Consider the following 26,623-nt stretch of genomic DNA (forward strand, 5'->3'; position numbering starts at 1 on the left):
AGTATTGTACTACCCTCTGTGGTACTGTACTACCTTCTGTAGTATTGTACTACCCCCTGTAGTTCTGTACTACCCCCTGTAGTACAGTACTACCCCCTGTAGTATTGTACTACCTTCTGTAGTATTGTACTACTCTCTGTAGTACTGTACTACCCCCTGTAGTACAGTACTACCCTCTGTAGTATTGTACTACCCCCTGTAGTACTGTACTACCTTCTGAAGTATTGTACTACCTTCTGTAGTATTTACTACTCTCTGTAGTACTGTACTACCTCCTGTGGTATTGTACTACCCTCTGTGGTACCGTACTACCTTCTGTAGTATTGTACTACCCCCTGTAGTACTGTACTACCCTCTGTAGTATTGTACTACCCTCTGTGGTACTGTACTGCCTTCTGTAGTACTGTACTACCCTCTGTAGTACTTTACTACCCTCTGTGGTACTGTACTGCCTTCTGTAGTACTGTACTACCCCCTATAACATTGTCATACTCCTGCAGTTTTAACTGTATCACCTCTCTGTAACAGTGTACGGGTGTGGTCGTGGTCACATGACAGCTAGTGGCAGTTAACAGTCAGCATCAGGGGAACGTCAACAAAGACTAAGAGGGAAAGTCCTGTGTTTATCCCCGCTACGTCGACCAACCTCGGCGTAGTGGCTGGGTGGCCGAGTGACCGCTTGTTTGGCCTCAGCGAGTGAGCGAACGTCTCTCGGGTAATTAGCACCAAACGTCACCAGTTAGTGTAGACGGACCATCACCGTCATCGATACTACGTTGTTGTTGTTGTAGATTGTCGGACCATCACCGTCATCGATACTACTACTGTACGCGACCTTTGTAGGACACGGAGCGAAAGGCTCATTGGCCAGCGTTGGGAGGCGCGGGAGCCAATCAGTGCGCTCCGTGGCGTCCTTGAGGGTCGGAAGGAACAGAGGAAGTGTAAGAACGGAAGCTGTTTCACATCAGTTGCCGGTGAGGAACGTGTACGTTCGGGCGTGCCTGCCGTTGCTCTCTGTGGTTCCTGAGTAGTGTTTGTGAGTGTTGGTCGTCAGTCGTGTGGAAGTCCTCCCTGCCCGCCAGGTTATCTCATCACTCGGCGCTATAAACAATGGTTTGACGCTACAACAACCGGTCTCGTTGAAAGTGAAGGTCCGTATTGTCTCCTGCATCAAGAAACAACAATAGCAACCGCTGCCAAAATAAACTGGTAGTATTGTATATATTATCACTGAAAACTGGTGCTGTACCTAGTGACCAAGACCTGCCCGCTGCTGTTTGTGTCACCCTAACTACAGTCTTGTCAACACTCCACACCATGAAGGTAAGTAACAGACACACACTCAGTTCATAAAGAAATAAGTAACAGATTTTAACCAACGCGGCGACCAATAATATAACTTGCCAATAATGTTTTTTACCAACATGACCATTAAAACTCGGTGGGCAGAGCCTTCACCCCGTGTGATTGTTTGTTCGTCTTTCAAGTGACTTTATTATTTTAAACTAATTTTGTATGTTAACAGATTCACAGGAGTAAGTATGCCGAAGCTCCGTCTGAGTCGTGTTTCTTATGACATTTAGTCAGTTGGAATTATCTTGGTTGTCTGAGTGTTGGTAATAAAGAATACATATAAGGTATCGTAGACCAGGCAAGTTATCTACATGAAGTATTTTGTTTTGTGACATACAAGTTGTTAGTGTCATGCAAGTGTGACTTGTAGGAGTTGAAACGAGGTAAAATTCAGTGGTTCATATCGTTGACTTTAGTAAAAAATAACTGAGAAAGTAAGTCGGAGTTGTATGAATCTAGATAAAGAATTTATTGGGTTACGAGAAATGTTACGAGTAAAAGTGACCAGAAAACCAGTTGTGTTGTGTACGTACAAGAAGTGAGTAAAGCTCGGAGGGAGATGACGCGGTGTACTGTTGTGGTCGACCAGCCAGCATATACGGTGAAGCTGGGAGCAAACACTAATATTAAATTCAAAGTTAAGCCTCAGCGCAGTGAATCTTACGTGGTAGTGGTGTCATGCTAAGATGCTTCTACCTGCGGTTAGACTTCGTGCTTTTGATAACATTATACGGTTAAGGTGGAGCAAAAGTCTAGCACCAGAAGGAGTTGTTCGTTTTTGTTCATTTTTTCCACATGTTCTTTGGGTGATAGTAAATAATAAAAACGATACGACAATGCACAGAACCTTATAGAACCTGACCTAATTTCCTAACCGGTCCCCGGACCTCCCGGCATATTCATAAGAACTTACCTTAATATTGAAGTGAATAGAGGACAGTGATGACAGCGAGGAAGTGGTGGAACCTGTCTGGTCCCTGGAAGTGTCTCTAGAAAACGGACTCAGCTTAAAAAAAGTCTCCACATGGTCCGCATTATACGGTAAATAATTTATTTTTTCGCCTACAAAGCATGTTCTTACCTCGTAACATCCCTCTTCTCGCGTGCCTTGCCCAGTGCAGGTGGGTTATGATCGAAGATAGAGAAAAAAAATTAAAATTACAGGAACAAGTTGTCTTATCGTTTTTATTATTTACTATCATCCAAGGAACATTGTGGAAAAATGAACGAAATCGAACAACTGGTGTCAGCTGTCTGCTCCACTATTACCCATTATACATACAAATGATACAGGTCACTGTATCCCAAACAAGTTGTAATATCACAGTCAGCACAGTATAGATAAAACGATCAGCTGTGACGACTCCTGTGTTCACTCTGGCCGGTAATTTGTAAAAGTTGTCGTTTACAGACTTGAGCTTCGTCGTGTAATAACCGTGGCTGGTAAAGCACATTAATATAAAACTAGAACAGTATACAAGAATAAACTCAACAAGGTACAGTACAGAGGTATTAGTGGATGCTAATATACTGCACCATGTGCCAGATGTGGCCACTACACAGGTATGCTCACTTTTAAGACAACACAATTGTGTTCTAGCAAAACTATATTAAATCCTTCTGGATTAATAGCAAACACTTTGTACTTACTTTCTCTGCCGCACCAAAAAAAATGTTTTTAAGTTATTTGGTCAATTTTTACATTCTCTGATAGTCTGACATTTTAAGAAAGTTTTCTTTCTGCATTTACAGGAGTTAGACTGTGGTTTTGATAGAATATACAACATGGCCATAAACCGTGCAGTAATTGCCTCTCGCTCTAGTGTGTACTGGGACTCATAAATGGAGAGTTGCCATCAACCAGCAGCGAGATGTGTGACTGTTACTAGGGTACAGTACCAGCTGCCATGTGTCAGGGGGTCGGTCGTACGGTGAACTATTCTCATATTTGGAGATGCCAGAACTCGTTAACTGACTGACTAGTACAGAAGTGACTTCCAAAATTGAGTCGGAATTACTTGGGACTCTTCCTTCACTGAGCACTACCACACAAGGGACTCGACGTAAGATAACAGTCTTTGTGATACAGAATCTAAACTTGTACAGTAAAGTTTCCCCAGACTGTAAGATGTCACACCTCATAATTATAACTGGCTTGTTTGAGCTACGACACAAACATGGCCTTGAAATTTCTGAGACTCTTTGTAACCATTGTACTCCCGTCAAGGGTTAACTATTAACTTTAGGAGTCTTCTTGTGAATTTTGTTTTTGAACTGTGGATGATGCAGGACTTTAAAGGCGGGATGTTGCCAGACAGAATACCATAATGGATATCGGGAGTGGGTCGACACACGCAATAACGAGCCCTTTGTTTCATTGAATGACTGTTTATCTAGCAATCTCAAGCAAGGGTGAGTGTTCACAAGCAGTAATTATCCCTTTGTGTCAGTGAACGTGTGTGTTAATCAAGCAGGAGGAGGTATTCGTTGGCAGTAATTAGCTCATTATTACTGCAAAGTGTGTGTGTGTTTTTCTCGTGATTTCAATATTTTGTCTTGCTGTCAGTCAGTAAAAGAGGTTACTGTTTTTTCCTTCCCCACTCACCCCTCCCTCCTTTCCTCCGTCCCTTCCCATGTCAGAGATGTTTTTTTTTTTTATATACACGGGGATTAGCCCATCCGGGCACAGGTCACCGACCCACATCGGGGCCTGGAGGAGGGGGGGGAGGGAGCGATAATGTAATAATAATTCATAGTAAATAAAATTTATAATAAAAATACAGTTAAAAATAACAATAAAATAATGATGATAACAATAATAATAATAACAACACTGTAATAATAATATTAATAATAATAAAGAACCATAAAAAGATCAAAAGTGAGAAACAATATATATATGTTGCGTTGTCAATAGTAAGAGAAACAATTGAGACCCTGCAATTGTGTGTAATAATAAAACAAATAAATGGACGGTAAAGTAGTAGTGGGGTAATGATGTGGGGTTCCTCAACACTGTCTACTCCCCTCCGCAAAAAAAATAAATAACTCAATTTTTATTTCGTTTTTATCCATTTAGAAATCAGCATTCCTTGTACAGTCATTCCATCACTATACAGCCATTGCTTAGGAATCTTCCACACAGTTTCCCCATTAAGAGAGAATAAATAAATAAAGAAAATCACTTACTATTATTATTATTTCAGTGTACTAATTCAGGAGACAAAATATATTCTTAAGAAATTTTAACTTACAGTATTAATATAATTGTTCAGGAGGAAGTTAAGTCAGGTAAACTTTGTATATTTTTAATGAACTGTGATATTTTGTTGGACACGGTGGTTAAGACAAGGCAAAGAGAGAGTGAGAGAGAAATATATTTTTAAGAAATATTGTCTGTTTGTTGGGTTATCTGTCTATATATCCATCCATTCACATACCTCTTTATTTATTTATCTGTATATATCTATCTATCCATCTGTTTGTTTGTTTGTTTGTCAGGTTGTTCCACTTTCAATTTTGCGTGCAGTGAATCAAGGGAGGTACAGAATCCTCAAATGCAGGGAAAATAAAAGTGAAAGCAATCTTACACACACACACACAAATTCTCTCTCTCTCTCTCTCTCTCTCTGTTGCTTTCTTGCTCTCCTTTCACGTTAGTCTTGAGTGAGTAGAGGCAGGATAAGAGGACCTCGTTAGTGAAGGATTCTCGGGATAAGAACCACATTTATATCCCCGTCAGCCCCTCTTGTGATTCAGGTGTGTTTGTGGAAGGGAGAGTGAGAGAGGGTGTAAGAGAGAGGGTGGAAGGGAGAGTGAGAGGTGAGGTAAGGTAGAGAGGGGGGTGAATTAGAGGAGACAGGTAAGATAGAGAGAGGGGGTGAGGTATAGAGGGAGGGATGGACTTTTAACACAGGAGGAAAAAAAGAGGAAATCGCCACAGGAAAAGTTTGTGTGTGTATGTGTGTGTGTGTACGTACGTACCAGTGTTTGCAGTTTTATTTACAAGCTCTGGAAATTACACTTCCCCTTCCAGTTCTATTTACGAGTGATGTAAATGTCAGTGACTTTTAACCTCATCTATTATTTACAGGCGAAGGTTTAAGAAATAACAGGGACGGATAATTTACAGACGATGCGAAATGGCTAGTTATCTTTTGTGTTTATGAGCGATAACAAATGACAGTGACTCATAATTTGGGGAACATAATTTACAAGCGCCGATTCGTTCTGTCGTTCTTGTTGATATTGTGTTTGATTTAGGTGCTTCTACTGCCAGGGCCATTGAAGTTCTTGCTGGTAACTTGCGCAATTCAGAGGATCACATGAAGATTAGGCACCCCAGCTTATTTTACCTGGTGATTGCGCACCCTCTCTCTCACCCCTTCCCCCGTTTCTCCCCCACCTTCTGCTCCCACATTGCCCCAGATTAACACACACACACACACACCAGGGTCGCTGCCTTAGGTGCTAATACTGTACTGTACAATTTTCCAGCTCAGCGCCACGATATATGGGAGGTCCAGGCTTCACCGCCTCTCTTGCTACCGCTTACCTGGATTGTATTTCAGGGTCACGTTGCGGTGTGGTGGTGGAGAGCCTTTACCTGTGGTTGGTTTCTTCTGTTTCAACCTGGTAGGCTAAACCCGACTTGTGTTTCAGTGTCACTTGGTAGTTTGATGAAGAGCGAATCAATAGTTTCTCCTCGTTTGTGTGGCTTGTGTTTCAAGGTTGTTTGTCTTATAGCTGCCCTTACCTGGACTTTGTTACCTGAAGGAGGAGTTTGGGATCACCTAAGAAAATACACCCCAGTTTATTTCATCCAAATATTAACCATTCTAACACTACTTGGGGGAAGGGGGTGAAGTTAGGTGAGGTTGGTTAGTTTTTAGGTGAAATAAAGTGGGGTGGATATTCTTCAGGTGAGCTGTAGTTTATTCAAATTACCTGGAGATTTAACCCTAATTAACACTATATAGGGATTAAGTCACATTTAGGTGATTCACTTGTTCACCTGGATTAGGTTTCAGGTGTAATTCATAGTTAGAGAAATATGATAATATTTTCCAGGGTTAAAAAATACTTTGTGCTTGTAGAATTTGTTAAGGATATTTCACGTTCCGAGTGAGATGTTATCTAGCTGTTATTGTATTTAAAAAAAAAACACACACACACACACACACACACAACGGCCATCAAGACAGTGGGAAGGACTTTGTTGGCGCCGACATCAGGTCACAAGAATGTCTACAGACCAGCTCCCACAGTAACAGATCCACAGTTCATCTATATGTTGACTATGTTTCTTATGTTTTCGTATTGAAAGCCTTTGTCAATCAAGTGACCCACTCCTCGAATTCACCATATCATCTCTGTTCATTGCATATTTTCAGCCTTCGGGTTACCATGTTATCTTAATAAACAGTTAATTATTATTAGTATTATAAATATCTACGTATATGTCATGTATGTATGAATGTATGACTTCATTTCTGGTACCGGGAATGTAAAAATAAATGTTTGTACCGTTTACAACATTGTACCATACAAGGTGTAATGACGGCCTCCACCCTGTACACTGTCATTATAACATTACAGACACGTGATGAACACCGTAATCTCTACCTTGGTGTGAGAAGTGTGGGTGGTGGGCGTTATGATTATATGTGTGTTGTGTATGGGGGGGTCTGGGGTTGTGGTTATAGGGGAGGTTGTGGTGGTGAAGGTGGATCTGGGGTTGTGGTGGTGGGAGTGGTTGTGATGGTTACAGGGAAGATAGTGGTAGTGAAAGTGTGTTTGGGGTTGTGGTGGTAGGGAGAAGGTTATGGTGACGTTGAGGTGGTTACATAAGAACATAAGAAAATAAGGAGTTTGCAGTAGACCGGTTGGCCTGTGCATGGCAGCTCCTCTCGAGAGTTACTACTACTCTCTATGATCCATGAATCTATCTAGCCTCCTTTTGAAACTTTCCAGCGTTCCAGCACTTACTACAAAGTTGCTAAGCATGTTCCACTCGTCAACCACCCTATTTGTGAACCAGTTTCTTCCTATCTCTCCCCTAAACCTAAACTTATCCAACTTAAATCCGTTGGTACGAGTCCTATCCTGCTCGGATATTATAAGAACTTTATCTATATCGCCTTTATTGATTCCTTTCACCCACTTAAATACTTCTATCATATCTCCCCGCACTCTTCGTCTTTCTGGGGAATGCAAGTTTAGTTTCTTTAATCTATCTTGATATAGAAGGTTTCTAAGTCCCGGAATCATTTTCGTCATTCTTCGCTGCACCGACTCTAGTGAATTGATATCCATTCTATAATAAGGGCACCAAAACTGAACAGCATAATCGAGGTGCGGCCTGACTAGCGCAAGATATAGTTGCAATATGACCTCCGCACTCTTGTTACTTACACTTATTTCGAACATTAACGCACTGTTTTCTAGGCCATAGGTCCGAGCTTACAAGTGGCTGGGGGTCTGGTTATGGTGGTAGGGATATGGTTCACTGTCACTGAGGAAAAGAGAGGGGAAGAGGGGAAATAAAATGGGAAGAGGAGAAAGAGAGGGGAGAAAGAGATAGAGATAAATAAGAGATTAATGCAAAGAGGGAGATAGAAAGGGAGAAAAGAAATAAAAGGGGAATAAGAGAGAGAGGGGAAGATAAAAAAGGTGAATAGAAAGGGAGAAAAGAAATAGAGAGATTAGGAATACTACAAAGAAGAGAGAGAGAGAGAGAGAGACAGTATATACCACCTGCACACCAACTTTCTGTCAGGTTTTTTTGGGGGGTTGGTAATAAGAATCAATGAACATAAACTTGCTTTTCCAGTTCTCTCTCCCACGTCTTCTACCACTTCCCTTGTGATGGGAGCAGTGTGTCGCTGCTCTCTCTCTCTCTCTCTCTCTCTCTCTCTCTCAAACTTTCTATCTTTAATTCTCTCTTTATCTTTTTATCTTGATTTCTCTCTTTATCTTTGTCTCTATCTTTATTTCTCTGTCTATCTGTCTTTATTATACTTCAATGTCTTTGGGCTCCCCTTAAGACTAGCCATCCAGCCTATTTCACCTGATAATTTAAACACCTTAACGCTACCTGTGGGTAAGGTTAGGTTGGGTTAGGTTGTTAATATTAAAGTGAAGTAAGCTGAGAGGGGCGTAATTTTCAGGTGTTGTTGGTGACCTGGGGGTGTGGTGGGTGACCTAGAGATGTGGTGAGTGACCTGGAGGTGTGGTGGGTGACTTGGAGATGTGGTGGGTGACCTGGAGATGTGGCGGATGACCTGAAGATGTGGTGGGTGACCTAGAGATGTGGTGTATGACCTAGCGATGTGGTGTATGACCCGGAGATGTGGTGGGTGACCCGGAGATGTGGCTACTGGACACCTGTCAACTAGAGACTCATCTACCACCCCCTCCATAGTCACGTGACAGTCAAGGTGTTACAGAGTCTCATAGAGTCTGGTAGTTGTCACAGCCTCGAGTACAATCCTTAGTGCTCGTTGTATTAGTGTCATAGAAATTGTTAAATGACAGTTCTAGAGGAAAATGGCTTCTCTGTGTCATTATCTAAAGATTTAAAAGCATATGTTTACGCAAAAAAAGAAAGAAAAAAGAACCAAGGTATTACTCTCAGAATATAATATATATGGAGTATTTTTTTTCCAGAAGTGGTTGACATTTGCTGTAATTGAAAGACGATTGTTTTTCACAGTTTCTCGTATATATACATAAAATTTTCTTAGCCCTAAAACTATCATACAAATTACGCTAAAACTGTCATATAATCTACGTTTAAACTATCGTACAATTTACGCTAAAACTATCGTACAATTTAGTGAATTATCGCTAAAACCATCGTAAAGTTTACGCTAAAACTATCATATATATTTTTTATCTGTTATGTAGCGAGTATTACCATCAGTGACGCAGAAAATTACAGAGGCTTGAGGTTGACCTTCAAGTTTTCATACCTGCTATGTGAAGTGTTGGACGATATGTGGGAATATATTGTGATTGCCGACAGACACTCACTCTCTCTCCCTCTACCCGTGCGTGTAGTTAATGGCGTGTTGAATTTACGTGTGAATGACCACTGACTATTGGCACACACCCTACGACTGTCCATTAACCACTGGCACCCACGGACAAATATCCGCTGATCACTGGCACCCGTATAGAGTAACTGCCCTGTCCACCACCACCATTACCCCGACCTCGTCAGCGCCAGTGGAACATAGGTCACCGCTACTGGTTTTTACACACGCTGCCTAACTAACACCTGGTTTTGTTACCTGTGGACGTGTGTGTGTGTTGAGGAAGGTTTGTATGTGCGTTGTTTTATGTGTTTATAAGGATAGTAAGTCATCTGTGTTAATTTGTATCGAGAGTACACACACACACACACACACACACACACACACACTCACACACACACACACACTCACACACACACACACTCACCTCCTCAGGCAAGCTTATTCTCCCTACTCCCTCCACCTCCTCCTTCATTTCTTCTTCCTCTCCCCCTTACCACTTTTTTCTCCTTTCATTTCCGCCACTTTACTTCCCTTCTCCCTCCCTTCACCTTCCACCACTTCCCACCCTTCCCTCACCTCTCCTCACCCACTGCATGGTTCCCTCCTTCCCTCCTCCCTCCACCCACTGCATGGTTCCCTCCTTCCCTCCTCCCTCCACCCACTGCATGGTTCCTCCTTCCCTCACCTCCCTCCATCCACTTCATGGTTCCCGCCTTCCCTCACCTCCCCTCCACCAACTGTATGGTTTCCTCCTTCCCTCACCTCCCCTCCACCCACTGCATAGTTTCCTCCTTCCCCCCCCACCCCCCACCCAGTGCATGGTTTCCTCCTTCCCTCACCTCCCCTCCACTGCATAGTTCCCTCCTTCCCTCCCCCACCCCCACCCACTGCATCGTTCCCTCCTTGTAGTGAAGAACGATTTAATAATGATGATATTCGCCTCTCGGGACTGAGTCTTGTGTCGCCGGTGTCATGCACAAAGGCGACAATCATGACGCTAATATTCACGCATGGCAGAGTGGCAGTCATGTGTGTGTGTCACCTTGTGGGTATAAAGTTAATGTTAGTTAATGAGCCTTCAGGTGAGACGCAGCCATCGGGGGTTTGTCGTGGTGTCAGGAGGGGTCACCAGCTGAGCCATGGTGTCAGGAGGTCACCAGCTGAGCCATGGTGTCAGGAGGTCACCAGCTGAGCCATGCAGGAAGTTGTCTTTTCACTTTCCAGTTGTTTTTATGTTTTATTTATTTCTTTTCCCCTCAGGCCCTTAACTATTTTTTCTCCGTGAGTGACGTCCAGTACACTCACGTTGGTTTTGTTATTACTTAGTGGTGCCCTTAGTAGTCAGCCCAGGGTGTCAGCCACGTGGCCCTGGTGTCATATATCACACACAGGTTAAGATAGTCAGCTCAGTGTGTCAGCCACATGTGGTCTGGTGTCATATATCACACGTGTTAAAATAGTCAGCCCAGGGTGTCAGCCACGTGTGGTCTGGTGTCATATATCACATGTGTTAAGATAGTCAGCCCAGGGTGTCAGCCACGTGTGGTCGGGATATTTGCGTCACAGTTATATTATCAGTACAAGCTGGGGGTGATGCGGCCACACTACTGGTACTGACTCACACGGGGCATCAACTGAGTGCATTAATTCCTCAACGAAAGATTCGAACCCGGGTACCAATGGATTACCAACTCAGTCCTTTAACCACACTACCACCCTATACCCATGTAAATAGTTTAGATCAATTAGCTTGTCATAATGCTGTCATATAGATAGCCACTCACAGCGAAACTTACTGGGCCAAGTCGATATTAACAGTGGTTCAGGAAAAATAAACCTGCCAAGCTTGTTTTAATTTTTGGAAGTTGATACAGGATCTTTTTTTCTATTTTTGCTTTGATTATTTCTCGTAATAGTGATGGGATCTCTCTCTCTCTCTCTCTCTCTCTCTGTCTCTCTCTCCTCACACATAGGTTAAGGGTCTTTCTGTTGATGAGACTTCATTAATTACGGGTTACACTTAATGACAGAGGTGTTCATTCTCAATCTTCTTCTAGAAAGAATTCAGAGGAGAATGACAAGACTAATCCCGGGCATTAGGAACCTTGAGTACAGAGACAGATTAAAGCATCTTAATTTGCACTCCCTCGAGAGACGTAGAGTGAGGGGCGATATGATCGAGGTGTATAAATGGAAGTCAGGGCTAAACAAAGGGGACATTACAAAGGTACTCAAACTATCTAACCAGGAGCGAACTCGTAGCAATGGTTTTAAATTAGACCAATTTAGATTTGGGCGCGAGATAGGTAAACATTGGTGTGGAAAGAGTAGTGGATGAGTGGAACAAGTTACCGAGCATCATCATTAACTGGAACACGCTGGATAGCTTCAAACATAGGTTGGGTGGATATATGGGCGATAGGGGTCGGGTGTAAACGGAACTGCCCAGTATGGACCAATAGGCCCGCTGCAGTTTCCTCCATTCTTGTGTTCTTATGTTCTTGTTTCCTCTTCCAAATTATCTTCTCGTCTCCTCTCCCAACCCCACTCTGCCCTCCCTCCTTCCGTCCATTCTTTCACCCCCTCTCTACCTTCCCTTGCCTTCTTCAACTTTCTTCACCTGTTCCTCCACCCATCCCCTTTCATAACTTTCCTATTCTACTTTAGCCCTCCCTCCCCATCCCCCCTCCCTCCTCCCCACTTCCCCAAATGAACAAGAGGCGAGAGGGAGAAATCGCCTGATCTTTTCATTGTTAGGGTAACTATATGATGGACCAGAACAACCCAGGCTGGGGGCTGTGTGGGGGGGGGGGGGGGGGGGGGAGAAGGAGAGGGAGGGAGGGAGAGGGAAAGTGGGAGGACGGGGGGGAGAGGGAGGGAGGGATATTGATAGTTTTAATGGACTTTTGTTGTATGGTAGGTTGAGAATGGTGTAGTGAGGTAGGGGTGATGTACGCAGGTGGTGGTGTTGTGGTAGGCTGGAGGTGAGGGTATGGTGATGGTACTGTAGTGGTGATGTAATATGGTAGACTTGATGGCCTCTTGTATGATTACCCACTCACCCTCACCCCTGAGCCGCGGCAGGAGGTAAAAAGCTTTTTATCTCCAGGAAAAGTGTAGAGGTGAGGAGAGTGGTGCAGGAGTGGAGAGGGAGGGTAGTGACCGCGGCCTTCACCAAGGTTACCTGCTGACCCCTCTACCCTAACCCTGGTATAGCTTGTTGTTTCCCTGCTGGTGGTGGTGATGGTGGATGTGGTTGTAGGAGGGGTGGTGGTGGTGGTGGTGATGATGATGATGATGATGATTGTAGTGGTGGTGATGTTTGTAATGGTGGTGGTGGTGATGATGATGGTTAGAGTAGTGGGGGTCTGAGATGATGTGGTGGAGATGTATGTGTGGTGGGTGGTGCACTTATATTGGTAGAGGTGGTATTATAAACGGTAAGTGAAGGGTGGTGTAAGAGAGGACGGTAACGGTGGTGGTGTGGGTGGTGTCAAGGCCGGTAGTACCATCACTAGGGTGTCGTGATGTTCAAATCGTTTTAATTAGCTAATATCCCCCTCCTCCTCCTCCATCTTTCTCTCTCTCTCTCTCTCTCTCTCTCTCTCTCTCTCTCTCTCTCTCTCTCTCTCTCTCTCTCTTCTCTCTCTCTCAACAAAACTAACACTAACAGTATCTGACACAGCCAGACATGAAGGACCTCTCGAAAACATTACCAACACAAACACAATGGCTCAGTGATAAGACACACGGGAACTCCTACTACTTAAGGATCCAGGGTTCGAATCCTTACAAAATACACAAATGCTTTCCACCGTTTGACTACTCCAGCTTATTTCACCTGATGATTTAACACCCTAACGTTACCTAGGACAGTTAGGTTGTGTTAGGTTAGGTTAGGTTTTGCTAGATTAGATTCGGTTAAGTTATTAGGGGGTTACGTTGGGTTAGGTTAGGTTAAGTGAAATAAGCTGGGGTGCCTAATATTCAGGTGGCACGGGACTAGAGAGATAGTTGAGGGAAACAAAGACGTGGGTTAAGGCGGACCAAGGAGAAAGCCTCACGTGTGTTGTTCTCTTACCTTCCCATTGTATCTCTAGATCCGCATTCTTATAGTCTCTTAAGTAACTCTTTCTCGTGGGTGGAGATACGAGAACGAATTAATTCACTTACGTAAGCTACAACATAGGTGGTGGAATGCTCAAAGGGTCGTGTGTGCGTTAGATCTTTTCCCTCTCTTAGCGGTGTTGAGAGAAAGAATCTGAGTGGCTCATAACTACGACACGATGATGTTTTTTTTTTTAAATTTATTAAGTTATTTTTTTTTTGCTGACAACGTGCTTAAAACTGTCTTAATAACAATTGGTTTTACTGGCTGGCTGACTAAACACAACAGTAAAAGATTCTCAAAAGTTTGCTTTGTATTGAAAGATCTCACGTCGTGGGTGTCAAGGGAGCCTCTCTCTCTCTCTCTCTCTCTCTCTCTCTCTCTCTCTCTCTCACACACACACGCACACACACACACACACACACACACACACACACATAGCTTACCTTCACCTCCTACCCTTTCTCCTGAGGATGGGAGAACGTATCTAGGTACTGTAAAGTCTCAGAGTAATTTTATCCCCTGTTGCTGCTAAGTGAACGTATCAAATTAAGCTATAATCTCAGTAATTTTGTCTCCTCAATGGTGCTGCGTGAGAGAGGGGGAGGGAGAGAGAGATGAACAGTTGCATGATACGCGCATTTGTGTGTGTGTGTGTGTGTGTGTGTGTGTGTGTGACCCAGACAGTTAGACAGGTGATAGACTGTAAGGAGCAGTTGAGGGTGGAGGAGGGGGGGGGTTAAGAGAAACTTGCTTAACTTGTATTGAGGGGAAGGTTAAGAGAGGGGAGGGGGAAGGTTAAGTAAGGGAGGGGAGGGGGGAGGGAATCCTGTTATATCACATTTCATAATAGACTGGGATTTTGACATTCCCCAGGTGGTAGTGAGGACGTCAGGTACCCGGGGAAGAGGGAGCCAGGGAGGGGAAGAGTGTGGTGAGGAAAGAAGCGAGAAGAGGAAGATTGAGATACGGATGAAGAGGAGGGGAAGTGTGGTAGAGAAGGACTGAGATGGGGGAAGAAGGATAACGAGGAAGGAGAGGAGTGGGGAGGGGTATAAAGCTCAAATGTAAAATATATGAACATTCGCCCTCAAATTATACGTCGTTTTTGCTCGCACTCACTCAAGAGAAAAATACTCCGGATCCCAGCAACAGGAAATGTGTGACGTAACGAACCAATTACCCTGTACTTTGGGCTGTTAGGACGTAGCCAACCACAACCCAGTGTGCTGTACGTAACTAGGCTTTAATGAGTGTTTAGGTGATGTTATGTCTTGACTTTTAAATGAACGTGAGTCAGTAAATCGTTACATGTTGCTTATGTCTTTTGTGTAGCAGTAATAGTTGTAGTGGTAGTAAAAGTAGTAGTTGTAGTGTGGTAGTAATGATGATGATAGTAATAATAGTAATAATAAGAATAATATTAATTGTTTATATCTATAATTGGATACTTTTACCATTGGAACTTCGATTACAATGGGAAATCACACCATTATAGATAAGAACTTATAATGTGACTTTCATAAGTAGTAAAACACTTATAAGCATTTAGAGATAATCAGGTGAGAGAGAGAGAGAGAGAGAGAGATTGTGTGTGTGTCTGTGTGTGTGTGTGTGCGTGTGTGTGTGGTAAATAAACGCACAGCTGATTAGATAAACAAACTTACGTGGCGTGTAAGAAAGAAAAAAAAAAGTGCAAATTCTCCCAAGACTCGAGGGCTTTCTAGTTATTTGGGATGGCCGAGACGCATCTGATTACGGGAACCTTGTGTGTAATTTTGGCTCCTCGTATTGGTGTACCGTACTGTACATCTTTTAACAGACGTGGCTGAGTAAAATCTCCACCCTAGCTTATTACACCTGAAGATTAACCAACCTAACGTAAACCTAACGTAAACCTAACCTAACCAAACCTCATCCCACGCAAATAGTGTTAGGGTGGTTAATTTTTAGGTGAAATAAGCTGAGGTAAAGATTCTTCAGATGATTAGAATAAGTGAACTAGAGGGAGGGATACATTCTCGGTCAGGGTGTTAGTTTAACGTGAGATTTTGACGTGAACGTTGACGTAAATTTTGATATGATTGTTGACGTGAATGTGAGTGGCGGTTCTCACTACTTGATGACGTAATGATTGTATGTTTGTTTTTCTTGAGGGTAAGATATTAGATTGTTATTACAAGTGTGTGTGTGCGTGTGCGTGTGTGTGTGCGTGTGTGTGTGTGTGTGTGTGTCACTTGTGGAAATTTAATGTTATTGTTGTCACTTAGGGTAATAAAACGTGTCTTGTCAATGGCATCTTTGCTCAGTTCACTAATTATTTTTTATTATTGTTACCATTCCTCTGACTTACAATTAATACTTTAATATTTTTTCTCAACAGTATTAACTAAGAAACTACACAATTATTACTAAAACTCCTGTGTTAACTGATAACTATTTTTTTCACAGGAGTAACTAGGGTTTATCTAATAACGTCTCGTATGGTGAATATTTTTTTCTTCACAGGAGTAACTAAAGATTACCCAATAACTTCTCGTAAGATAGATTAATTTTTTCACAGTAGTAACTATAAGGGCTACGGAATAACTCACCAGCTGTTTATTTAATACTCTGTTCCATCTGGCGGTGTTAACTCTGAATAATTACTGCGTCTGGCTGGAATGTTCAGATGATACATTGACTTTTTCTTCCGTCTCAACTGGTTATTGTGACACCTAAACGACCGTGTTCTCAACTATTAAGAGTATTGCACTGTAACGCCTCGCTCTTAAGTGTGTGTCATTAATTTAGAAAGTTTTTTCTTTCTTTTGAAAGTGATATCAACAGGTTATTTATTTTTAATTGATCATTTCACCATTTATCAGGTTATTAGTCGTTAAGGCAGTTAGTCCGTTCTTTATTATTTTATTATGAACTTTATGGTCCAGCTTAGTAGTAGTAGTAGTAGTACCCGAACTCGAACCCAGGACATAATGGTGAGAGATACGTATGTTACCCAATTGAGAGAGAGAGAGAGGAAGAGAGAGAGAGAGAGAGAGAGAGAGGGGGGGGGGACATACGAACAAAAAGATACAAACAGACATACAGGGAGATGTGAATTAAATGAAGCATTGTAACGTTAAGGAAGATGGAGGCTCTTGACTGTCAATGTTACTTGTGAATTATTAGATTATCGAAGTGGTGTATGTGGCTCACCTGTGTCAGCCATTAACTTAACTACGACTTGTATTATTATTATTATTATTATTATTATTATTATTATTATTATTATTATTGTTGTTGTTGTTGTTGTATATCTCCGGCATAAGTCAATGAACCTTGATAGCCGTATGTAATTTTCGAGTAAAATTATAAAGATTCGTACAAAAAAAGGCAATTTTTTGTTGCATATGAAATATTATATAGTAAATAATAATAAGAAGCAGCATAGGAGGAGAAGATAAAAACGAAAGAAGAGGAAGAGAAAAGAGAAGAACAAGGAGGAAGAGGGAGCAATAACGAACAAATAGAAGAGCAGGAGATTGAAAAGAAGAAATAGCAAAGAGGAAGAAGATAATGAAAGTATAATAAACTTTAAATGAATAGTTAATTATACAGGAAGAAGAGACTAATATTACCTCGCTAACAGTAACTCCTGACGCGGCTGTGATAGTGCAGCAGGAGGAGGCGGTACACACAGTAATGATGTCGCCGCCTACACACCATCAGGCAAGGTGGCAAGATTACCATAATTCCCACCTTCACCTTCCCTCATTCTCTAGGTAATGACGCTGTGTGTGGGGTCAGGAGGTCAGCTTGGGGTGGGTGCCATGGGTTGTGCGGGGTCAACGTAAGAGGTCACGGGGGTGTCATAGATGGTACCGACTACTCTAGCGCGCGACTTGTCTGGTGGTAAGGAGAAGGGTAGGAGAGCTGTTGTTGTGTTGAGATAGCTTTATAGGTTGTGGTGAGGGAGAGTTGAGGTAGGTGTTTGCTGTATATGGAGGACGTGTGTGTGTGTAATAATAATAATAATAATAATAATAATTAACGGTTTATTGAAAGAGCTTGGCAGCCAGAAGGCTGAAAATATACAGTTACATATTTGGGGAATGGGTTACGAATTACAAATAATATACAAGTGACATAAGTGACACAAATAAGACATATAGTAACTTAGATGGGGATCAGCTCAAAATACAGTTCATTTCAACATAGTGACAGTGTAGGGAGCAGTGTTTACTGGGAGTGAATACACTGATTTATTACATGTTATTGATAATTTTTACAATGGTTGGGACTGGGCTGTTCTTATAGCGATCAGTTCGTGCACGTATGGGCTGGATGCGGTTGTGGTGTCGAACAGCAATTTTCGGACAAGGGATCTCAGGTGGTAGTAGGAGCCGGTGTCGGGGATGGTGTAGAAGCTTCTTACCAAATTTGCAGATGAGGTCGTGGTGATGGTCAGTGAGAGTCGAAAGGGTCAGTGTGTTAAGCGCTTCTTGATATGTGGAGTAGGAAGGGGAGAGAATAATCTTGCATGCCCTCTTTTGCACTTTTTCTAGGTGTTTACGTTGTGTGGCATTTAGGGAGGAAGACCAGGTGGGGGAGGCATAGGTGAGCTTGGGAAGTATGAATGTTGTGTAAACACTGAGGAGCTCGTGTGCAGGAACTCCGAGGGACTTGAGTCGGCGGAGGAGGTGGAGACGGAAACTGGAGGATTTGACAACTTCACTGACGTGTGGTTTCCAATTTAGTTTGTTGTCTATGGTGACGCCGAGGAGCTTCGTGGAATCTACAACCTGGAGTGTGTTCGGACCTAGGGTAATGGAAGGAGGTGGGACAATGTCGGAGGAGAGGTTGATGTGCATAACCATTGTCTTGGTATGGTTGATGGTGACATGGTTGTTGGTGGCCCAGTTTTGGAGACTGTTCAATAAATCCTGAAGGGCGGTATAGTTGGGAGCGGAATTGTTGACGCTGATCCCAATAATTGTGTGTGTGTGTACGTGTGTGTGTACGTGTGTGTGTGTGTGTGGTGCTGAATCTTGATAGGTGTGTTGTACAAGCGAATGGTTGTGTGTGTGTACAGTATGTGGTCAGACTGCAGTTTGTGGTGACAGCCTAGCCCTAGAGAGGTATATCGGACTCGAAACACACACACACACACAACGACGCCCTTGAGGACTTGCCTGCTAATAACGTGTTGGTGTAAGAGACTCACAAACAACTATAATCACTCGATTTCTTGGAGGTTATATTCCTTAGTGGGAGATGACGACACTGTAAACATCTCTTGTGCTCTGAGCTTAAGACACAACACAACAGTATCTCCTCTTGTGCTCAGTGTAACAACAAATTTGTGTTCTGTGCTCACGACACAACAAATACCTTCTAATTTATGTTCCAGATTTGTTGTAAGCTGATAAACATAATTGTACTCAAAGCTTTCAAAAAACTATTTTTTTGGTCTATGTTTATTACTGTGTGTGTGTGTGACTGTGTGTGTGTGTGTGTGTCTGTCTGTCTGTCTGTGTGTGTGTCTGTCTGTCTGTGTGTGTGTGTGTCTGTGTGTGTGTATGTCTGTGTGTGTGTGTGTCTGTCTGTGTGTGTGTGTGTGTGTGTCTGTCTGGTCTGTCTGTGTGTGTGTGTGTGTGTCTGTGTGTGTGTGTGTGTGTGTGTCTGTCTGTGTGTATGTCTGTGTATGTGTGTCTGTCTGTGTGTGTGTGTGTCTGTGTGTGTGTGTGTGTGTGTTCGTCTGTCTGTCTGTGTGTGTGTGTGTGTCTGTCTGTGTGTGTCTGTCTGTGTCTGTGTGTGTGTGTCTGTCTGCGTGTGTGTGTGTGGCTCAGTGTCTGTCTGTCTGTGTGTGTGTGTGTCTGTCTGTGTGTCTTCTGTGTGTGTGTGTCTGTCTGCGTGTGTGTGTGTGTGTGTCTGTGTCTGTGTAGGTAAGTCTGTCTGTGTGTGTGTGTTATGGGCGTGTTTCTTTACGCTTTCATTATTTTGCCTTTGTTTATATTCGTTATTCACCCACAGCTTATTTGTTTTCCCACACTCTCTCAGGCATTCACTTGGCTCTTTCTTTCCCTCTCATCCTCCTCAATACCCTCTAGCAATGTCTTTCTTCCTATCCTCCTCTTCCTTTTCTTATCCATTCTGTCTCCTCTCCCTCTCCTCTCTCATCCCATTTTCCTTTCTCTTCCTCACTCATTCTATCTCCCTCTCCCTGGCGTCTCTCTCCTCCTCCCTCTCTCTCCCTGGCGTCCCTCTCCCTCCTCTCTCCCCGAATCCCTCTCCCCCACTGTCCCTTTCTCTCCCAGAGTCCCTCACTGTCCCTCCTCCCTTCCCTCTCCTCACCGTCCTCTCCTCCCTCTCCTTCCCTCCTCTCACTGTCCCTACCTCCCTCCTCCCTCTCTCACTGCCCTCTGCCCTGGCGCAACTAAATAGTATTACTCTCAACTTCTCCTTGAAGCGACACGCGCCTCTTGCTCCCACAAGCACCGCCCGTGATGGTTTTGTCAGGATTAGTGTCGGCTGGCGGAGAATTGCTCACCCGCACGCAACCTGACCGTTCTCTCTCTCTCTCTCTCTCTCTCTCTCTCTCTCCTCCCAACCTAAAAATAATAACAAAACACTCGATAAAGGTTTAACCGTTTTGATTTAAGAATGATGGTTTAACTCTTTGAATTTTTTTTTAACCTTTGAGGATGATGAATAAGATCAGGGTGATGATTTAACCCTTTGAGGATTATGGTTTAACTCTGAAGACGATGGTTTAATCCTTTGAGGACAATGGATGAACCCTTTGAAGATTATAATCTAAACCATCGTTCTCAAAGGGTTAAAAAAAATCTTGTCTTTAGTAGTCAACATCTCTCTTGTTTACGCTTGTACCATAAACACTTAACACGACTGTAGGTTTTGTTTACACTTGTACCATAAACACTTAACACGACTGTAGGTTTTGTTTACACTTGCTTACACTTGTACCAAACACTTTAACACGACCGCAGGTTTGGCTTACACTTGCTTACACTTTGTACCACATAAACATTCTTAACACGACTGTAGGTTTGCTTACACTTGCTTGCTAATTCTGTACCATAAACACCCTAACACGACTGTAGGTTTTGTTTACGCTTGTACCATAAACACTTAACACGACTGTAGGTTTTGTTTACACTTGTACCATAAACACTTAACACGACTGTAGGTTTTGTTTACACTTGTACCATAAACACTTAACACGACTGTAGGTTTTGTTTACACTTGTACCATAAACACTTAACACGACTGTAGGTTTTGTTTACACTTGTACCATAAACACTTAACACGACTGTAGGTTTTGTTTACACTTGTTTACACTTGTACCATAAACACTTAACACGACTGTTGGTTTTGTTTACACTTATATTAATAACTTTATATCATTCAGGGTTTTTTTTATTTACTTGTTTATTGATTTACACTTAGTATTTATTTTTGTCTCTTTGTTAATTTGTATATTTAATTTCGCTGTATAAATAGTTAAATTGTTGACGTTATAATGTTAATACAGCACTTCTACTACTGAGGCTCTTAAGTGTTTGTAATTAAACCAGTCCATCAACAGTGTTAAGAGACATAACTGTGTTTAGTTAAATCACTCCAGACCACAAGACGTCAGGATGGCTCAATGGTCCCTGAGACGTGAAGCAAGTTGTTTTGGTTTGGTTGAGTAAACAGGGAACACGTGAGCAACATAAACAAGTTCTAAACAACAGGTCTGGGAGTGGAACGGTGGAACAACACGAAATTGTTTTTGTTTGGGGATACTTGTGGCTTCATGGCTGAGTTTGTCTTTATGTTTTTGTAAATGTCTTTATTTTTGCTGACATTTTTATTAACACATTTTGCTTTATTTCTCTTCGTGATTTTGTTTTTATTTCGTTGGCATTTTTTTAATTTTCTCAATTTTTTTAAATTTTCCTGGTGAAATTGTCATTATTCTCATTGACAATTTTATTTTCTTAGCGTATTCTTTGAATTTGTCATTATTTCGCGCGCGCGCGTGTGCGTGTGTGTGTGCGTGCGTGCGTGTGTGCTTGTGTGTGTGTGTGTGTGTGTGTGTGTGTGTGTGTGTGTTCTCATGCCACCGTGTCGACACCAGACCTCAGGGTTCGAATCCAGACACCAGCGTGACTGGAGACGACCCCTTGTAGAGAATCACTACACTTGACGCGCCGTTCCATGACTGGCTGGTACACTTTTCTTTGCGTCTAGTGATGAAGACGTTGGTTCGAGCCTTAGAACCTCTACTTAACCACACCGACAGCTAGCTATTTGTGGCTATTTGTATGTCTGTGGGAGGGGGGGGGGGGGGTGACGGTTTTGGGGGAAAAGGGAGGCGGGTTTTGGGGGGAAGGAGTGGTTTTGGGGTAAGGAGGGTGATAGATTATAGGGGAAGGAGGATTGACGGGAACAGTGATAAATATATGGGCAGATAGGACAGATATTTTACAATACAGACAAAGAGACAGACAGACAGAGTGGTGTTAACAGTTAGACAGTTGATACTCAATGCATAGCTAAACGTGACAGAAGGAAAAACCCGACAGGTAGTGTTATGTGCGACAGGTAGCATATGCAGAAAAAAACAGAGGCGTGACAGGCGAGAAAGTTTGATTATAGACAGACCGTGTGTGTGTGTGACACGTAGTATTGTGTGGGACAGGTAGTGTTGCGTGTAACAGGTAACGTAGACAGAAGAAGCGAAGAGGCGTGACAGGAAAGAGTGTGAGATTATGGACAGACCTTGTGTGTGTGTGTGTGTGTGTGTGTGTGTGTGTGTTTTATGTAACGTGACACTTGGTTAAGATAATATAATTTTGTTGCACCCACCAGTAACTACACACACACACACACACACACACACACAAACGTACACTCCACTAGTTACACATCACCGCTAAAACTCACACCGGGCTCCTATCTCTGCTGGATCTTTGAGGGTGACCGCGTCCGTTTCTGATGCAGCAACGTGTGCGTGTGTGTGTGTGTGAGAGTAGTTGCTGGTTCACAAAATTATATTACATACAACACCAGGGCCGTAACCAACCTTGATGGCGCCCAGGGCAATGGCTATATTTGGCGCCCCCCCTCCGTTTACGGCTCCCCACCACCACTAACCCTCCACTCCCCACAACTCCACTTCCACTGCAAATAATTATATCAACTAAATTTTAATTCATATAAATAATGTAGCATAAGAGTAAATAGGGGATTGCTAAGACACTGATAATGATGTTTAATTTTATGGTTGTATCAAGGCTTGAACAAATTAACTTCAAGAACTAGAATAATTATCTATAAGTAATCACCAATTTGCTGCTCAAAACACACATAGTCTACATTCAGTTCAGAAAATATCATAACCCAGAGGATTGTTTAACTTTTCATTGTAAAATTCTCTTACTCTCCAAGTAAACAGATTCAATAATAATCTTGGACAATTCTGATGACACATTGACCAGATTTTACTCTTAATCCTAAAAAGTAAGTTTATTTATCCAATTTTAATTATCATAATACAATGCACAGTACAGTACATTACCCTACCCAGTGTAGCAGTAGTAGTACAGGCTTTTCTGCTAGATAATCTTTTCGTTTTATCTTCCTTTGAATTTTTTTAATTCATAGGCAGCTTGGTGCCCCCCTTGGCGCCCAGGGCAGCTGCCCCTTCTGGCACCCACTAGGTACGCCCCTGTAAAACACACACACACACACACACACACACACACACACACACACACACACACACACACACACACACACACACACACACACACACACACACACACACACACACACACACACACACTCCGTCTCTGTGTCCGTGCTGTGGGTTTATGTCGACACCTTGTCCGTCTATTACATTTCTTTTAGTTTTTATTCTTATTTGTATAACCAGTGGCGTCTCTAGATGCTACCCTGGTGTGTGGTGGTGGTGGTGTGTGGTGGTGGTGGTGTGTGGTGGTGGTGGTGTGTAGTTGTGGTGGTGTTGTGTGTTTGTGATGGTGGTGTGTGGTGGTGGTGGTGTGTGGTTGTGGTGTGTGTGGCTTGTGGTGGTGTTGGTGTGTCGTGGATGGTGGTGTGTGGTGGTGTGGTGGTGGTGTTGGGGTGGTTTGTGATGGTGGTGTGTGTGCTTGTGGTGTGTGTGCTTGTGGTGGTGGTGTTGTATGTTTGTGATGGTGGTGTGGTGTGTAGTGGTGGTAGTGGTGTGTGTGATGTTGAAGGTAAGGATGTAATGGCGATGGTATATGTCGTTGGTGGTGATGATGGTGGTCGTGTCAATAATGATTGTGATGATGAATGGTGGTGGTGGTAGACACCCCTCCATTGCATGTCGTGCTGCAGCCTTATCATGATGGTTGCAAGTTTGCTTCTTGCGTCAGGCCCTTGTGTGTGTGTGTGTGTGTGTGTGTGTGTGTGTGTGTGTGTACCGGATCTAGCGAGTGGATTTCTTTAGGCTTGATCAACGTGTGTCTAAGGCGCTGAGTTTCACTGGCTCCTGCGCGTGTCGTAGTCATCAGTGGGCTGTATCCACACTACCCTCAACGGGCTTTCTGGCCTGGGTGACCCACTTTCAATGTTTGTGTGTGTGTAAATAGTATACATAGATGTTTATATTAATTAGTTTGATATATAGAAGTTTTTGAATAAAAGTACAGAGTAATTAGGTGTAAATCTTAAACAGAGAGAAAGAGAGAGAGAGAGAGAATGATGTAACAAAAAAGATAAACGCATTATCTCATTATGGCAAGATATATGTGGCACCGTCTCAAAGTAGAGTGAGACACATGGCAACCTGCGTAATGGATTGCAGGCAAGGAGGGGGGGGGGTGACGACGGAGTGGTGAACGAGTGAAAATTAGCGTATTCGTACATAACTGCTGACAGGAGCTTGGCCTTGCAGTGGGCCCCGGGCGAGGCTGAGGGCGTGTTGTGTACACCCCGGGTTCCCACATCTATCTTCAATTTTATGGGAGCGTCGCGTCGCCCACATCGTGACTTGCAAAGTCACGTTTGTTGTCGCTAAGCTACCATAGGTACCATTGTTACAGCCAGGTCTAGAGATGCCTTGTTAGCATCTGTTTTGTTGTGGAAATTTTCAGTAGTGTCATTATTAATAATAGCAATAATGATGATGATAATAATAAAAATAATAATATAATAATAATAATAATTATTATTATTATTATTATTATCATTATTATTATTATTATTATTATTATTATAATAATAATAATTATTATTATTATTATTATTATTATTATTATTATTATTATTATTATTATTATTAATATTATTATTAAAATGGCAACAGTAAACATATTCACTCATATTGGACCCTTGTGTTTGCAGGTAAGACAGGTGTAGGTCATCAACTGACCTGGCCAAGTAAGAGAATGCTTGTGTGTGTAATAGGTCCTCCTTCGTTACCATTAGTACAGATTCTCTCTCACACACAAGCGGTCAGTGCAGCGTCGGGTCATGCCGGGTAGGGCAGTGTTAACCGGGTGCAATAAATAACCCGGGCTGATGTGTGTTAGTGACGACGCCGGCGCCTTTCTCCCGTGGCCTGGCACTGTCTTCACCCCACCGCCGAGACCTTGAGATCTGTTGGTGGTGGTGGACTCTTCTGTTTTATCTGTCTGTCTGTCTCATTGAATTTACCTGTCTCATCTACTGTTTATCTGTTAGGGGGACGTGTTCTGGTAGTTGACAGGTGGTGGATAGGGAAGTGGTGCCGTACACTTAAACACACACACACACACACTTGGCATGCATGTGCCGTGTGTGTGTGTGTGTGCAGTACCTCTCTTGAATCAGTGAATGCACTCACACAAACGAATGCAAACCAGGGCGATAGTAGGCTTAGACTTTAGGCCCCCTGAACACATACACACACACACACACACACACATGTACGATAAACTCCTGTACACGCACTACACTTATGGACCCTTGCACACTCACAAGAATATAATTATACGAACATGTGCACGAGTACATACATACATACATACATACATACATACATACATACATACATGCATAAGGGTTTTCGTGGATCACATTATTCCGGGGACAAAAAATCCTTTGATCAAACAGCAGAGGACAAATTTACTCACTTGACCTCCGGTGGTTGTTGTAAATGGGGTTTTGGGTGACTTACAACACACTAAACTCAACCCCCCACTAAACCTTCACTACGGAACTCCCGCGTTAATGTTTTATTTAGTTAACGACAGATAATTATATTCAGCACAGAGGAACCCCCGTACACAGTTGGTTAAGAGCCATTTCATTTACCTTTAACCTACCCAAAAAATATATTAGTGAAGACATTATGCAAAGTTCAGTGAGAAAATATGATTTAGAAGACATATATTACAGTAAAGGGTCATGAAAAAATGTATGAAATTTAATATGAATCTACGTAATTTTATTTTTTATATTATGTAATGTGATGGTAATGTGGTGGGAATATGAGGCTAACTTGATGGTAATGTGGTGGTAATGTGATGGTAATGTGATGGTAATGTGATGGTAATGTGATGGCAATGTGGTGGGAATATGAGGCTAACTTGATGGTAATGTTATGGTAGGGATGATAACGTCATGATAACGTGATGGCAATTTAATGTATTGTATAAGACTAAGAGGCGCAGGTATAAGCTTGGCCTCAGTGTAACTCCCACCTGTAGAAGGCTCAGAAGGCTGGTCACTCTACACTTAGCCTATATTTTAGAGGACCTGGCCAGAACCTGTTTCCCTGTGCATGACGAAGCAGAGACGAGTCGTACCTTTATTCATGATTATCCACCCCTTTCTCTCCCCCCCCCCCTCTCTTGCGTTCATCATCTCCTCTCCCTCCTCCTCCTTTCCTCCTTCTCCTTCTTCCATCTTTTTTTTCCTTCTCTTATCATCTCCTCTCCCTTCTCCTCCTTCCCTCCTTCTCCTTCTTCTATCTTTTTTCCTTCTCTCTTATCATCTCCTCTCCCTTCTCCTCCTCCTCCTTCCCTCCTCCTCCTTCCCTCCTCCTCCCTCTTCCATCTTTTGTCTTTATCCTCTCATCATCTCCTCCTCCTTTTTTTCCTTT

The 26,623-nt window shown here is 42.7% G+C and overlaps 1 protein-coding gene across 2 annotated transcripts in view; it reads left to right on the plus strand.

Annotated features, from left to right (window-relative positions):
- The first annotated feature begins 806 nt into the window (after positions 1 to 806).
- Positions 807 to 26,623, plus strand: part of LOC121873038 (extensin-like) — a 101,343-nt gene continuing 75,526 nt past the window's right edge. The window contains exon 1 of one of the 2 annotated variants that reach the window (XM_042376345.1): positions 807 to 1,323. In XM_042376345.1, the coding sequence (XP_042232279.1) occupies positions 1,318 to 1,323 (6 nt within the window). In that variant the 5' untranslated portion in view covers positions 807 to 1,317. The remainder of the gene's footprint in view (positions 1,324 to 26,623) is intronic. The other variant, XM_042376346.1, reaches the window with a different exon arrangement.

Source organism: Homarus americanus, unplaced genomic scaffold, assembly GCF_018991925.1.
Source record: "Homarus americanus isolate GMGI-L3 unplaced genomic scaffold, GMGI_Hamer_2.0 scaffold11022, whole genome shotgun sequence".
NCBI lineage: Eukaryota > Metazoa > Arthropoda > Malacostraca > Decapoda > Nephropidae > Homarus > Homarus americanus.